The sequence below is a fragment of the Heptranchias perlo genome, chromosome 23, assembly GCF_035084215.1.
Source record: "Heptranchias perlo isolate sHepPer1 chromosome 23, sHepPer1.hap1, whole genome shotgun sequence".
In the NCBI taxonomy this organism is placed as follows: domain Eukaryota; kingdom Metazoa; phylum Chordata; class Chondrichthyes; order Hexanchiformes; family Hexanchidae; genus Heptranchias; species Heptranchias perlo.
In genome coordinates this window covers 38,084,721-38,102,038 of record NC_090347.1, presented here as the reverse complement: position 1 = coordinate 38,102,038, position 17,318 = coordinate 38,084,721, and the positions used below count along the sequence as shown (strand labels likewise).

The following is a 17,318-nucleotide window of genomic DNA, read 5'->3' as shown; positions in this document are numbered from 1 at the left end:
AAGGCCTATAATGTTGCCAAGAAGAGTAATAAGCCTGGGGATTGGGAGAGATTTATCCAACAAAGGATGACCAAAAAATTGATAAAAAGGGAGAAAATAGAATATGAAAGTAAACTAGCAAGAAATATAAAAATGAATTGTAAGAACTTCTACAAGTATGTAAAAAGGAAGAAAGTAGAAAAAGTAAACGCTGGTCCCTTAGAGGCTGAGACAGGAGAAATTATAATGGGGAATCAGGAAATGGCAGATGCATTAAACAAATATTTTGTATCTGTCTTCATTGTAGAAGACACAAAAAGCATACCAAAAAAAATAGTGGGGAACCAAGGGGCAAATGAGAGTGAGGAACTTAAAACAATTAATATCACTAGAGAAAAAGTACTGGACAAACTAATGGGACTACAAGCTGACAAATCCCCTGGATCTAATGGCCTACGTCCTAGGTTTCTAAAAGAGGAGGCTGCAGAGATAGCAGATGCATTGGTTATGATCTTCCAAAATTCCCTAGATTCTGGAATGGTCCCAGTGGACTGGAAGGTAGCAAATGTTACCCCATTATTCAAGAAGGGAGGGACAGAGAAAGCTGGGAACTACAGGCCAGTTAGCCTGATATCATTCTTCGGGAAAATGCTGGAATCCATTATTAAGGAAGTGGTAACAGGGCACTTAGAACATCATAATATGATTAGGCAGAGTCAACACGGTTTAATGAAGGGGAAATCATGTTTGACAAATTTATTAGAGTTTTTTGATGCTGTAACTAGCAGGGTGGATAAAGGGGAAGCGGTGGATGTAGTATATTTGGATTTTGAAAAGGCATTCAGTAAGGTGCCACATAAAAGGTTGTTGCACAAGGTAAGGGCTAATAGGGTTGGGGGTAATATATTAGCATGGATAGAGGATTGGTTAATGGACAGAAAACAGAGTAGAGATAAACGGGTCATTCTCAGGTTGGCAGGCTGTAAACTAGTGGGGTGCTGCAAGGATCGGTGCTTGGGCCTCAGCTATTTACAATCTAAATTAATGATTTAGATGAAGAGACCGAGTGTAACGTATCCAAGTTCGCTGATGATACAAAGCTAGGTGGGAAAATAAGTTGTGAGGAGGACACAAAGAGTCTGCAAAGGGATATAGACGGGTTAAGTGAGTGGGCAAGAAAGTGGCAGATGGAGTATAATGTGGGGAAATGTGAGGTTACTCACTTTGATAGGGAGAATAGAAAAACAGAATATTTTTTAAATGGTGAGAAGCTTTTGGTGTTCAGAAAGACTTGGGTGTCCTCGTACAAGAAACACAAAAAGTTAGTATGCAGGTACAGCAGGCAATTAGGAAAGCAAATGGCATGTTGGTCTTTATTGCAAGGGGGTAAGGAAGTCTTACTACAGTTGTACAGGGCTTTAGTGAGACCTCACTTAGAGCACTGCGCACAGTTTTGGTCTCCTTATCTAAGGATACACTTGCCATGGAGGCGGTGCAAAGAAGGTTCACTAGATTAATTCCTGGGATGAGAGGGTTGTCCTATGAAGAGAGGTTGAGTAGAATGAGCCTATATTCTCTAGAGTTTAGAAGAATGAGAGGTGATCTCATTGAAACATATAAGATTATTAGGGGGCTTGGCAGGGTAGATGCTGAGAGATTGTTTCCCCTGGCTAGAGAGTCTAGTAAGGGGCATCGTCTCAAGATAAGGGGGCAGCCATTCAAGACTGAGATTAGGAGGAATTTCTTCATGCAGCGGGTTGTGAATCTTTGGAATTCTCTACTTCAGAGGGCTGTGGATGCTGAGTCATTGAATATATTCAAGGTTGTGATCGATAGATTTTTGGACTCTAGGGAAATCAAAGGATATGGGGATCAGGCAGGAAAGTGGAGTTGAGGTCATAGATCAGCCATAATCTGATTGAATGGTGGAGCAGGCTCGTGGGGCCAGATGGCCTACTCCTGCTCCTATTTCTTATGTTCTTAAATAGCCTGGCAATCCCAACTCACCGATACTAACATTTTACTGATCAGCTGACCCTTTCTCCTCTTGACATTTTCCCTTCTTTTCCTGCACTCCCAGTTATGATTCACTGCACCTTCTCATAATCCTGTCCACTCTCAAGAAAAATAGCACCAAGTGATTCTGAAGAATAAAACTAATTTGACAGCACAGGGCTCAGATCCTCACAAGCAGCAGCTCGTCAGTGTTGCAGTCTTGTATAATCAAATTCCGAATCAGGAACAAACCTGGGAGCAGCATACATTTAACATCCTCAATGCCTTTGATTCACAGGGTTTTGTTCTGCTTATGTATGGCTTACCTCTAGTTCATAGACTTCTTTGCCTTGTGATAGGCCAGTGACCTCCCCTCCGTTGTCACTAGTCATCATTGTTCTCAACCGTGTTATTTCTGCAGCCAGACGGTTATTCAGCTCCTATTGGAAACAATAAAACCCAGTAAAACAGAGGAGGTTAAACAGTCAACATGTTTTCTTAAACACTTAATATTTTATCACTCAAAAAAAGGAATATATGAGCATATGAGAAAGAGAAAGAGAGAGAAGACCGAACAAAAAAGCACGGTGTTATGTAGTATCGCATATCAGAGAACATTTACAGATTCAGTCCCCATCAGTTATGTTAGATTAAGGAAGCACGAAACAGCTGGATATTTGTTCTGCTAGGTGGGGGCATAATAAACACGTGACTAATCTAACGGTGTCACTGCCAAAGTTCCATTGGGTAGTGAAGGCTGTCCTAAGTATTCATAGGCCATCTCACTGGAGAACCAGGAGGCCCCTTAGAAAAAAGGATCAAAAAATGGGAACGGGGCAATGGTTTTTCCAAATTTGTTAGGTTGCTGGCCAAGGCAGGTTGAGGGATTATCAGTCCTTAAGAGAGTAAGTGAAGAAACAAAATTTCACTTCAGAGGTTCCCATAAACAATGTTGCTTAGATGACCATGATTTAACAAAGCTGACCTAGTATAGGAAGGTAAAGGGATCTAGCATTGACAAACTACTGGCAGTACTGTGGATAGAAGAACTGGTCTCCACAGAAACCCCCCACCCAACCCCCAATATCCTGAAGGCACTAATTCATGTAGGCAGACTGTTCCATAAGCATCAACAATACTTGAGTGCTTTGCCCAAATGACCATTCTTTATACGTAAACCTGAATGAAGTATTCAACGGTGGGATATCCCACCCAAGTCCGACGCAGTTTTCAATATTCACAAGTATGCACTTTCCTGCAGGAGTAGGAATGCTGGCTTATTTTCCTCTTTCCAGCCAGTTGTTCTGACCCAACAGAGATTAGCGAAGATTGGTAATTCCCTTTACATTATCTTCCTTTGAACAATATAAGCTTTGTATATATTACATAGCAATATCACTAGGCTCGCGATACAATTTTATGTGGGATTTTAACAGTGAATCCAATTACAGTCCAAAACAAAAACAGCGGTATATTTTTCTTGTATATTTACAGTATTATGAAGCGGGGGAAGACAAATCATACCTGGTTATGTGCATTTAGGTCCTGGTTTTCACGCTGGCATTGTCTTAATGCTTGTCGTTCTGCTTCCAAAGCCTGAGCCAGGTGTGCGTTTTCTAGACATTTCTGGGAATACTGCTCTGACAGGACTTCGATTTCTCGATGCAATGATGCCAGCTCCTCCCTGACAAACAATGTTGTAGTTTATTTCTCGAATGCTGCTAGATTATACATGTTCAATCTTTAAACTGTTATTAAGTAACAATATTTCAGCATGCGTTATGAAGCACATTTATGTTGTATTACTACAGTCTGCAGAGGTGACAATCAATTCAGATCAGGCAGGAGATCTTTCCTTCCCACCCCTATGGAAAAATAATATTTAGTAGCCTCATAAAAGTTAGCTAGGGTAGTTGGGGAGGGGATGGGGGTGGAAAGAGGATGTACACTGATACCTGGTTCTGGAACATGTGGCTTATATAGCACATGAACAGTCCTAACATTAACTCAGGTTGTGCTGTTTATGAAAGAGAATATGTTTCAAATTGCTTCTCGATGCTCTTCAGTTTTTCTGTGTCAGGCTTTCCGAGTACACTAGCCTGACATGAAGTTTCAATGCAGATCTTTAGAAACAGCACATTTATCTCCTATTCTCCCTCTAGCTGCTTACTTTAAATATGAAGCTAGGGTGCAAGGCACTGTAGAGTAGCTTGGCGCAATAACAAGAGATAAAATTCACCTTGGGTCTGGTTGGTTTGGTTTTAAACAGTGCATATTGAAAGATTATTTCCAGTGATCGCTGAATTGGTAAAAATGGGGGAAACACGAAAAGGATTTTTTCCTCATACAAAAGGCTGTAAGGATACGGAATGTTTTATCATTAGTGTTGGTATCCATTAGGGGTTAACAGATCAAGAAAGGGGCCAAAGAGTAATTGTTGATTGCTCACTGAAGGTACAGAAGTGTTGTGAAGTGGCTGTATGGAAAGCAAATAAGCTTTGTGGTTGTATAGACGGGACCATCGAGGATAAAACAAAGAGTATTATACTTAGATTGAATAAGGCTTAGGTACATCTGAACGTACAGTGCCACGTCATTGTGGCTCCCGCACATGCTGAAGGCCATTCAGTCTCTGGAGAATGTCGAGAGGAGGGTGACCAGAATGACACTTGACCTAAAGGCACTTAATTATGAGGAGAGGGTCCATGAGTTGGAATTACTTACTTTTGACAAACAAAAAGCGTAGAGAGGATATAATAGAGAATTGTCAAATGAAAGGTTTGGACTCAGGTTAAAGAGAATATTTGAGATGGAGAAGGATGGTAGGGCTAGAGGGCATGAAGAGAGTTAGGTTAGATGCCAGGAAATATTTCTTTCGACAGAGAGCCATTGACCTCTAACAGACTATCTGAACATGGGGTGGGTAAGGATCCACTGCTGTCCTTTAAAAAGAAACCTGACAGGCAAAGAGGGCATTTCCAATTATAGAAGGCTAGTTGCTTCTAGTAACTGTGAGTATTTATAGGGTCTGCAGAATCCTGGAGCTTTCCTTGATTGCCTTAGGGAGTTGGAGACCAATTTCCTAGGTTGTATAACAGGGAGTGGGCCAAAGATGTATATTGTTGCACCATATCTGGATGGGGTGGGCTTGATGGACCTGATTATCTTTTCCCATCTCTTTTTTCAAATATTTGTAAATGGTTGCAGAAGCCAAGTCAATCACAACATATAGAAGAAAATTAGAAAAATAATTGAAGAAAAATAATAAAGGGTACAGAGAAAGAGCAAGGAAATGGGATTAGATATAATTAAATATTTCGAAGACTGGGGCAAGACTGAGTATTAAATATTGCTAGTATAATATTTGCAGGAGAGAGAAGGGAAAATAGGGAGGAGAGGTGGCCTTACTAATTAAAGACAACTTATTGATGGTGGTCAGACAGAGTCTGTCTGGGATCTGTTGCCATATTTGGAGTTCATTATATACTACTGAACAATGAGATAGAAATCAAGGATGAGACTTATAGGTAACTTAGAGAGGATTACAGTAGTAGAAGAATTGTAATGATAGGGGACTTTAACAACCCAAAGTAGAATGCGATAAAACAAAAAGTTTTGTCAAAATGTGAAAAGGTTCTTAAAACACATCCAGGAATATTTCTATAAATCATTATACGGCATGTCCAATAAGAGTGTAGTGCCAGACCACCTAGAAGGATAAGGGCAGCAGGCACATGGGAACACCACCACCTGCACGTTCCCCTCCAAGTCACACACCATCCCGACTTGGAAATATATCGCCGTTCCTTCATCGTCGCTGGGTCAAAATCCTGGAACTCCCTTCCTAACAGCACTGTGGGAGAACCTTCACCACATGGATTGCAGCGGTTCAAGGCGGCGGCTCACCACCACCTTCTCAAGGGCAATTAGGGATGGGCAATAAATGCTGGCCTCGCCAGCAACGCCCACATCCCATGAACGAATAAAAAAAACCCTCCTCTTATTACCCATTTATTGTTTACAAGCCTATTGATGACTTTTGGATTCCCTTTTATGCTTGCCGCCAGTCTATTCTCATATTCTCTCTTTGCCCCTCTTATTTCCTTTTTCACCTCCCCTCTGAACTTTCTACATTCAGCCTGGTTCTCACTTGTGTTATCAACCTGACATCTGTCATATGCCCCTTTTTTCTGCTTCATCTTACTCTATCTCTTTTGTCATCCGGGGACTCTGGCTTTAATTGCCCTACCTTTCTGCCTAGTGGGAATGTGCCTATACTGTATCCGAACCATCTCCTCCTTAAAGGCTGCCCACTGTTCAATTACAGTTTTGCCTGCCAATCTTTGATTCCAATTTACCCAGGCCAGATCAGTTCTCATCCCATTGAAATTGGCTCTCCTCCAATTGAGTATTTTTACTTTAGATTGGTCCATGTCCTTTTCCATAGCTATTCTAAACCTTATGATACTATGATCACTGTTCCCTAAAAGTTCCCCCACTGACACTTGCTCCACTTGGCCCACCTCATTCCCCACGACCAAGTCCAGCAATACTGGTTTTAATCACATATTTATTTGTTTCAATTACTGCATTCATTTCAAGTTTGCTTTATTACTGATGCTATTATCATCCAAAAAACAACCCGGTATAAAATCCCTGAGTTTGTCTGTTTTCAGCTCACTTGCTGTGACACAAACAAATCAGTTAAAAAAAAAATCCATTTGTATGTCAGGGATAAATGTACTACTATAACAAAATCCTGAGCTACTTAAGTAAAACAATTTTATAAGGGAAAAGATCATCACTTTACCTGCGTTCAACCTGTTGTCCCTTTTCCCCCTTCTATTCCCTCTCTAATTATATTTTAAATTGAATGTTCCTCTTTTTTTCTAATATTGCTCTATTCTAACTATTTCTGCCCATCAATATTTGAAGTTAAATAGCTTTCATTTGCCTTTAATCTTTAAGCATCCTGCTCCTACTGTCTATTTTGGAGGTGGGAGGGGAGCTACTTTTACAAGCAGGTGTTCATTGGCTAAAAAAACAGCTTCCTGCCTCTCATAAGTCCACATTCTGCAGATTGACAACATTGTATCATCAACATAACAAGGTCAATCTTTGACACCATAATGCTTCTTCCTGAACTGATGGGGTTACTGCTAAAATGTATACTATACTCATCAGCTGCCCCACAGCTCGATAGCTCCTGGGCCTGGATCAGTAAACCTGTCTGCACCATCTGAATACTTAATAGAGTGGGCTTCGTGCCTCACCCTAAATCAAGTCCTTCATCATTCTCCTCTCTGGAACGGTCCAAGCAACAGCCAATAGTGTCCAATAATACATTGATACAAATATATCACAAATCATAATACATCAATGCAAAACCTTGAAAACTGCAGCATGTGATGTTAGAGGAGACTGGGTGAAAGGAAACCCTCTTTGCTGTCTTGTTCTGTAGGACTAACGTGTGTCTCAGAGTAAGTCTTTATACACTTCACGGTGGAGAAGTAGGACACGAGCACTGCTGGGCTTGGTCCCACTAACAGCCAGGTAATAAATATCTGAGCCCTTTCGTATTATTTCTGAAACCCAATATTATACATAATACATATAACTTATGTGTAGAGGCGGAAGATGTGGGTATGGTTCTTAATGAATACTTTGTGTCTGTCTTCACAAAAGAGGGGGACGATGCAGAGATTGTAGTTAAGAAGGAGTGTCAAATATTGGATGGGATAAACATAGTGTGAGAGGAGAGAGGAAGTATTAAGGGGATTAGCATCTTTGAAAGTAGATAAATCACCAGGCCCGGATGAAATGTATCCCAAGCTGTTAAAAGAAGCAAGGGAGGAAATAGCGGAGGCTCTGGCCATCATTTTCCAATCCTCCCTGTCTACAGGCATGGTGCCGGAGGATTGGAGGACTGCTAACGCTGTACCGTTGCTCAAAAAGGGAGAAAGAGATAGGCCAAATAATTAGAGGCCAGTCAGTGGTGGGCAAATTACTGGAATCGATTCTGAGGGATAGCATAAATCGTCATTTAGAAAGGCACAGGTTAATCAAGGACAGTCAGCATGGATTTGTTAAGGGAAGGCTGTGTCTGACTAACTGGATTGAATTTTTTGAGCAGTTAATAAGGAGGGTTGATGAGGGTAACACGTTTGATGTAGTGTACATGAATTTTAGCAAGGCTTTTGACAAAGTCCCACATGGCCACAAAATACTGGTCAAAAAAGTAAAAGCCCATGGGATCCAACGGAAAGTGGCTAGTTGGATCCAAAATTGGCTCAGTAGGAGGAAGCAAAGGGTAATGGTTGACTGGTGTTTCTGCGACGTTTCCAGTGGCATCCCACAAGGTTCAGTACTTGCTTTTTGTGGTATATATTAATGATTTGGACTTGAATGTGGTGGGGGCTTGATCAAGAAGTTTGCAGATGATACAAAAATTGGCCGTGTGGTTGATAGTGAGGAGGAAAGCTATAGATTACAGGAAGATATCAATGGACTGGTCAGGTGGGCAGAAAAGTGGCAAATGGTAATGCATTTGGGGAGGGCAAACAAGGCAAGGGAGTACACAATAAATGGGAGGATACTGAGAGGTGTAGAGGAATTTAGGGACCTTGGAGTGCATGTTCTCAGATGCTTGAAAGTAGCAGGACATGTAGATAAGGTGGCTAAAAAGGCATACGGGATACTTTCCTTTATTAGCCGAGGCATAGAATATAAGAGCAGGGCGGTTATGCTCGAACTATATAAAACATTGATTAGGCCACAGCTTGAGAACTGTGTACAGTTCTGGTCACATTACAGGAAAGATGTGATTGCACTAGAGAGGGTACAGAGGAGATATATGAGAATGTTGCCAGGGCTGGAGAATTTTAGCTAAGAGAAAAGATTGGATAGACTGGGGTTGTTTTCTTTGGAACAAAGGAGGCTGAGGGGAGATTTAATTGAGGTATATAAAATTATGATGGGATTAGATAGAGTGGATAGGGAGGACCTATTTCCCTTAGCAGAGTGGCCAGTGACCAGGGGGCATAGATTTAAAGTAATTGGTAGAAGGATTAGAAGGGAGCAGAGGAGAAATCTTTTCACCCAGAGGATGGTGGGAGTTTGGAACTCACTGCCTGAAAGGATGGTAGAGGCAGAAACCCTCAATGCATTTAAAAATTACTTGGAGGAGCACTTGAAGTGCGTTAACCTACAGGGCTACGGACCAAGTGCTGGAAAATGGGATTAAGCTGGACAGATCTTTTTTGGCCGATACGGGCACAATGGGCCGAATGGCTCCTTCTGTGCCGTAACTTTCTATGATTCCTCCGTATAACTTCCGTGATTTACACGTGTTACAAAAGGACAAAAATATTAATACGTTAATCGCGGAAGTTAACTGCGATTAATTGAGAGCCCTAATTAGGTTTCTTCAGATATTTCGAAGAGCAACATTCTGTACATGAGAGATTACGATACTCTACTCTTAGAAGGAAAATGAATTTAGAGGGTTAACCTCCAGGGAAATTACTCAGCCAAAGCACAGCCAAGATCTGAGCTCGGGCTGGCCCAGCCAAATCCATTTATCTTGTACTTACTCGTGCTGTTTGCATATTTCATCAAGATCTGCATTTACATTGCTGTTTTGCGATTTCCGTATCCTTTCCAGTTCACGGTCAAGTTCCACACGGTGTGCGTTCTTCATCGCTTCAATAGCTTTTAAGAAAAAAATTGGAAACACCGGATTTCAAAACTACAAGCAGAAAAATGCTATGAGAAAAAATATTAAAAAGGACAAAAAACAGCAAATAATCCAAACTTTTTTCACTGCCTTTCCCACCAGGTGGCAGCAATCTACATCATGAAGCCCAGTCTTCCCAGTGTCCTTACATGTTCCCCCCGCTCATGTAAATGGAAGGTGAGTCTTATTAGTAGGTAGAGGTTAGAGAAATGACGATTCAAGGTTTCCTAAACCAAGCCACTGAATTTTTCAACTGCCAGTTTCACACCGACAGTCTCCATAACCATCTTTTGCTTAGAAGATATAAATTCCTACACCAACTCCAGCTTTAAAAAAAATCTTGAGTAATGCAGGTGAAGAACCAGTGCAACAGCAGAAGACCCTCCAAGATTGAAAAAAAATAGAAAAGACAAGGTAATACGGTAAGGCAAAGCTTGGGTTTGGAAAGTCTATAGACTGTAGGGGAAGGGAAGGCTTGGGAGGCAAAAAATTTCAGTTTTCAGGTTCTGGAAAAGAATGCGTTAAAGTGGGGTGAGTGACAAGGTACTGTTACACTGGTGCCAAGTTTCCAGGAAACCAGCAATCTCCAAGCACCTTTTTAGCGTTTTGAATGTCCCTGTTGCAGGGCCAATGGGAAAGGGGCACTTATTTTCTGTGCTTCCGACATACATGCACAATGCCCTTGAAAACTAGGATTGTGGGTGCCTTACAAGTCGCAGATGTTTCCTTACTTATATTACCTTTGGCAGCAGTGCGTACTGATGCTAACAGAACAAGATCAATGTAAAAACACCTATACACACCAATATACTCCACACTCAATGGAACAATCGTAAACATATTCAATTTTAAGAAACATCTGTGCTCTGACCCATTTCCCATATCCAGAGGACTTTTGTTCATTTTCCTCCCATGTCCCTAGTGTTTACTCGTAGCAGGTTCCATGTGAAGGCCAAACAGGATGGACTCACTTGTTTAAACTTCAAGAGGAGCTGACCGTTTTAAGGTTTTAGCCCAGTAATTAACAAAATGCAGTCAAGACAAATAAATTCGATGAATGAAGAGGGCTTTCTTTTTTTCTGAATACCTACACTCCACAGGACAAATCATCATGCCAGCTGTAAAAACAGACAGCGCCAAAGATTTCCGAAAACAAAGCATTTAGTATAAAGTGCGTGCATATTTAATAGGATTGATTTCAATCTGACTTCACTATCTCCCAATGTGAGAAGGCGTATTTTTGGTTAAATGAAACACTGATGTAGAATAGTTTCACTTGGGAACTAAACCAGCGCTTCCCTGAGATTATTCAATAAAAAAAGTAGCTGGCTGAACTTCAATGAAATTAGAACTGTTCATTTTCATTTTGCAAAATGAGATTTAAAGGCCAATGTTAATATTTCTTTACAAACTTCATTCTGAAGGACAGAAGACCAGTGTGGTAAACAAATATGATGCATTTATGATTTCACTTGGAATCTTCCCACATTTGTTTATGTCACTGCTCATAAAGACTAGAGGAAATAATTTCCATGGAGGTTACTGTGCTGAAAGATCACCGGGGAAATGTGGTTACAGAATATAAGCCAAATGGTTGAACTTTAGTGGAACCACACTCAACACTGTTTCCATCTGCAGCTACACCTCATCATTACAATCTCATGGGTACCAGCAAATTTCATTTCATCAAGAACTAAACTCATCCATTCACTATGATGGAGTTTCCATTTGGATCTGTGAAAAAGCCCTTTTAATGAATGACTGACTTTGTACTGATGATGCGCCATGCATTTCTTATACATACCACTTTTTAAAATTATACCTGAATAATGTAGTTTCTATACAGATTTTTAAAAAATCTAAAATGTCACATTCAACTATTCACCCTAAACAAAATGGCTCACATATTCGCATTCCTGTGAACCATTCTGCCAGCAGCCATTTTAACCTCATGAGAATGTTTGCTACCCAGACCTAGTGAACAGAGGTGCCACTTACCATACTTGCAGCCAATCATTTACAAGTTTTATATCAGTTTACAGATCAATTCTGAAGAACAGTGCCTGGATTTAAGTAACTGCCTTGATTCTCACTACAGCCAGGCTTCTCAACAAAAAAACAGGCCATTCATTCTCCCAAAGTCCTAAATGTAATCATATGGACTTTGTAGAACTAATGCTCGAATCCACAACATGTATTTAAGAACATAAGAAATAGGAGCAGGAGTAGGCCATACGGCCCCTCGAGCCGGCTCTGCCATTCAATCAGATCATGGCTGATCTTCGACCTCACTCCACTTTCCCGCCTGATCCCCATACCCCTTGATTCCTCTAGAGTCCAAAAATCTATCCATCTCAGTCTTGAATACATTCAATGACTCAGCATCCACAGCCCTCTGAAGTAGAGAATTCCAAAGATTCACAACCCTCTGAGTGAAGAAATTCCTCCTCATCTCAGTCTTGAATGGCCAACCCCTTATCCTGCGACTATGCCCCTTAGTTCTAGACTCTCCAGCCAGGGGAAACAATCTCTCAGCATCTACCCTATCATGTCCCCGAATAATTTTATATGTTTCAATAAGATCACCTCTCATACTTCTAAACTCCAGAGAGAATTGGCCCATTCTACTCAATCTCGCCTCATAGGACAACCTCTCATCCCAGGAATTAATCTAGTGAACCTTCGTTGTACTGCCTCTTAGGCAAGTATATCCTTCCTTAGATAAAAAGATCAAAACTGTACGCAGTACTCCAGGTGAGGTCTCACTAAAGCCCTGTACAACTGTAGTAAGACTTCCTTACTCTTGTACTCCAACCCCCTTGCAATAAAGGCCAACATGCCATTTGCTTTCCTAATTGCCTGCTGTCCCTGCATACTATCCTTTTGTGTTTCTTGTACGAGGACAGCCAAGTCTCTCTGATCACTAACATTTAATAGTTTCTCACCATTTAAAAAATATTTGTTTTTCTATTCTTCCTACCAAAGTGAATAACTTCACATCATACTCCATCTGCCACCTTATTGCCCACTCACTTAATCTGTCTCTATCCCTTTGCAGATTCTTTGTGTCCTCCTCACAGCTTACTTTCCTACCTAGCTTTGTATCGTCAGCAAACCTGGATACATAGATTGTAAATAGCTGAGGCCCAAGCGCCGATCCTTGCGGCACCCCACTAATTACAGCCTGCCAACTGAGGACCTGTTTATCCCTATTCTCTGTTTGCTGTCCTTTAACCAATCCTCTATCCATGCTAATATATTACCCCCAACCCCATGAGACCTTACCTTGTGTAATGACCTTTTATGTGGCACCTAATCGAATGCCTTTTGAAAATCCAAACATACTACATCCACTGGTGCCCCTTTATCTACCCTGCTCGTTACATCCTCAAAAAACTCTAATAAATGTCAAAAATGATTTCCCTTTCATAAAACCATGTTGACTCTGCATAATCATATTTTGATTTTCTAAGTGCCCTGTAACGACTTCCTTAATAATGGATTCCAGCATTTTCCCGATGACCGATGTTAGGCTAACTGGCCTGTAGTTCTCTGTTTTCTCTCTCCCTCCCTTCTTGAATAGCGGGGTAACATTTGCTACCTTCCAGTCCACTGGGACCATTCCAGAATCTAGGGAATTTTGGAAGATCATAACCAATGCATCCGCCATCTCTGAAGCCACCTCTTTTAAAAGCCTAGTATGTAGGCCATCAGGTCCAGGGGATTTGTCGGCTTTTAGTCCCGTTAGTTTGTCCAGTACTTTTTCCTCTAGTGATATTAATTGTTTTAAGTTCCTCACTCTCATTTACCTCTTGGTTCCCCACTATTTTTGGTATGCTTTTTGTGTCTTCTAATGTGAAGACAGATACAAAATATTTGTTTAATGCAGCTGGTGTTTCCTGATTTCCCAATATAATTTCTCCTGTCTCAGCCTCTAAGGGACCAACGTTTACTTTTGCTACTCTCTTCCTTTTTACATACTTGTAGAAGCTCTTACAATACGTTTTTATATTTCTTGCTAGTTTACTTTCATATTCTATTTTCTCCATTTTTATCAATTTTTTGATCATCCTTTGTTGGTTTGTAAAACTCTCCCATTCTCCAGGCTTATTACTCTTCTTGGCAAAACTATAGGCCTCTTCTTTCAATCTAATACTCTCCTTAACTTCTTTAGTTAGCCACGGGTGGATCACTTTTCCCGTGGAGTTTTTAGTTCTCAATGGAATGTATACTTGTTGAGAATACTGAAATATTTCTTTAAATGTTTGCCATTGCTCTTCAATTGTCAAACCGTTTAATTTAATTTCCCAATCTACCTTTGTCAACTCACCCCTCATACCTATTTAATTGGCCTTATTTAAGTTTAAGACTCGAGTTTCTGACTTAAGTACGTTACTTTCAAACTGAATGTGAAATTCTATCATATTATGATCACTCTTCCCCAGAGGTCCTTGTACTGCGAGATTACTAATTAACCCTAGGGTCTGTCTAATTAACCCTATGTTAGAATATTCTGTCGACAATTATTTGATCAGCAGTGCTTTGCTTTTGTCCAGACTAAAATACTAGTTTGCATTTGAGGCAAAAAACATAGTTGCTATTTTGTACAACACATCAGCATTTCTAATTACTGTGCTACAGCTGCATAAAGCAATTTTTTTTTAGAAAAATGCTGTGTTAGCTGATGCCATAAGAGTTGTAGTCTGTTGTTAATTTTTAAAAAAATCTTCCTGTTATGTCATGTTCCTGTGAAGATGTATAATACTCAATGCCCACAATGGTGCCAGTTAACTGACTGCAATAACAGATGACAAAAAGTCAATAGTCAAATCTGAATAGCAATGCTCTTGTAAGACTACATATACACACACACACACTCACCAATAGATAACCATAACTTCCAAGGTAATGACACGCTCGAGGCTTTTGGACAATATTGATAAACCACACAAACGATACACGAGGTTGGGCAGGGGTGTCCAAGCTATGACACATGGGCCACATGCAGCCTGCAAGCCATAGCAATCTGTTCCATGAAGCCCAAGCAATCTGTTTCTTTTGTGCTTATATTTTCTACTTACTGGTTTATCCTGCTTGAGTTTTGTGGGCCTGGAGACTTGGAAAGACCCACTGCCTCTTTAGTAGATAAATCCTAAATGTGAACATTAATCTGTTGGTACCAGATAGAGATGTAAGCAAATTAACAGGAACATTCATTTAAACTTCATAAGTGACCTATAAGGCGCCATGGCTTGCACCCAAGCAGCCCATGAGGACAAAAATCTTGAACACTCTTAAATTAGAGTATTGCTTTTCCCCTTTATTGATTACCCACTGGACAATGATGATGAAGTGTTCATGAATTTTCTTGGAAGTGAAAAAAAATGATAAAAGCTATATATAGTATATGCAAAGGAGTGCTATTTTGTGAAAAATAGTATTAAGTTTGAAAAGGAGGCTGTGATGCAGGATTGGATCAGCTCCATTTAAATTGAATAATTACGGAAATTAAGTCCCATGCTAAATATCCTGATTTCAGGCAAGGTATAAAATGGATGCATTGGGAATCCTGGGGCCTGCCCTGCTTAAGTAGGCTTCTTAAAGATAGGTCAATGTTGCACAGTGTTACAAAGTGTTTGGCGTTATCAGTCAAATTTTGCTCCATTCATTTGGTTTTGTTGGGGAGTTAACCATTTTTGCACTTTTTCCTGACAATATTTTCCTTCTTTATTCTTGGTTGCTGCTGCGATTTAACTAGCATTATACAAAGTGGTGAGGATGGCAATTCTTTTAGGGGGTCCCAAGACCACTCGATAATTAAGATGAGAAAGAGCAATTTACAAGGGTACAATTTACAAGGGGAGCACAGGAGCTGCAATACTTGACGCATTGGACACATTTTGTCCATACCATCCATCTCCACTCTGGAATCTGTATTGAATGCTACATCTACCTAGATACACTGTTGCCGCCTTTGCTTTATAAGAGGGGATGCTACAGAGTTATACCAACTGCTATAGGGTGACCTGCAGACAAACAGGGATAGCTATTCCCATAGAAGGGAAGGTTATCACTTTATGAAGCTTTAATACCACTGCATCCTTTCAATCTAGAAGACATATGCCACATCAGACAGTCTGTGATGCTCATCTGTATTGAGCAAGTCACAAACACCATGTTTGCAAGAAGAAACGTCTTCATCACTTTTCCTGTAGAAAGGAGGCATCAACTGTTCAGGGCATGCAGAATGCTGAATGTTGTAAATGTCACCCAGGGCTCTTACTACTCTTACTATGAGCCCAAGGCCTACGTGAACAGAAAGGTTTGCACTCAATTAAGTTCGGGAGGTATCTTACCACAGAAACATTATGATCCACGTCAGCGACCATTATCCAAGAAGCTGCCAGAATGCCTTCGTTGTATGGTAGTTCATGGTACATTATTTGAAGAAGTAATCACCGGGTGGATGGCTGTTAGCAGAAGAGGATTATCCTTTGCATCCATGGTTCTGACTCCACAAAGCATCTCAGCCTGACTAGCAGCTCCACCTCCAAATGCACTGTGTAGCTCCGGCACAATGTTCAAAGGCACAATGGTTGTGTACAATGCTTCAAAGAGGAAGTGGCAGATCTCCAGCTTAGGTTTGCACCATGGTTGCTGGGCCCCACAAGAAATGTGAGCAAAACGAGTAGCCACCTCCGCCTTCTTTCTGAGACCATTAAACAACTACTTCTTTTGAGGTCAGGTACAAGAGACCTGGATGGCTGCATCAACTCAGATAGCGACCTTGTTCCAAGCAGCTGGCACCTGTACTTTTACTGGAGGGTGGCTTTTAGCTCCAAATACAGCCATCCTCCTTTGGGGCATTTGCTGCTGTAGGACATCCAACTCTTCAGCTACAAAAGTAGTAGCGTTGCCACATGTCCCCGCTGTACCATTGTGAATAATTAGTTAACTTTTGTAACCATCCTAACTTCCCTTTTAATGGTGTGCTGCAGCCAGAAGTGTTACAAGCCATGCTCTCCAGGCAAGCCTTCCTTAGAATGATAGAAAGTTACGGCACAGAAGGAGGCCATTCGACCCATCGTGTCCGTGTCGGCTGAAAAAGAGCTATCCAGCTTAATCCCACTTTCCAGCACTTGGTCCGTAGTCCTAAAGGTTACGGCACTTCAAGTGCTCACCAAGTAATTTTTAGATGAGTTGAGGGTTTCTGCCTCAACCACCCTTTCAGGCAGTGAGTTCCAGACCCCCACCATCCTCTGGGTGAAAAAATTTCTCCTCCGCTCCCTTCTAATCCTTCTACCAATTACTTTAAATCTATGCCCCCTGGTCACTGGCCACTCTGCTAAGGGAAATAGGTCCTCCCAATCCACTCTATCTAGTCCCATCATAATTTTATATACCTCAATTAAATCTCCCCTCAGCCTCCTTTGTTCCAAAGAAAACAACCCCAGCCTATCCAATCTTTTCTCTTAGCTAAAATTCTCCAGCCCTGGCAACATTCTCGTAAATCTCCTCTGTACCCTCTCTAGTGCAATCACATCTTTCCTGTAATGTGGTGACCAGAACTGTACGCTGTACTCAAGCTGTGGCCTAATCAATGTTTTAT

At 40.9% G+C, this 17,318-nt stretch overlaps 1 protein-coding gene across 4 annotated transcripts in view; it reads right to left on the bottom strand.

The window, feature by feature from the left end:
• Positions 1 to 17,318, bottom strand: part of mprip (myosin phosphatase Rho interacting protein) — a 364,835-nt gene that overhangs the window by 14,127 nt on the left and 333,390 nt on the right. For all 4 annotated transcript variants that reach the window (XM_068004348.1, XM_068004349.1, XM_068004351.1 and 1 more), the window contains 3 exons: positions 9,567 to 9,684; positions 3,499 to 3,658; positions 2,301 to 2,414 (listed from right to left, as the gene is read on the bottom strand). In XM_068004348.1, coding sequence (XP_067860449.1) covers positions 2,301 to 2,414; positions 3,499 to 3,658; positions 9,567 to 9,684 — 392 coding nt within the window. The remainder of the gene's footprint in view (positions 1 to 2,300; positions 2,415 to 3,498; positions 3,659 to 9,566; positions 9,685 to 17,318) is intronic.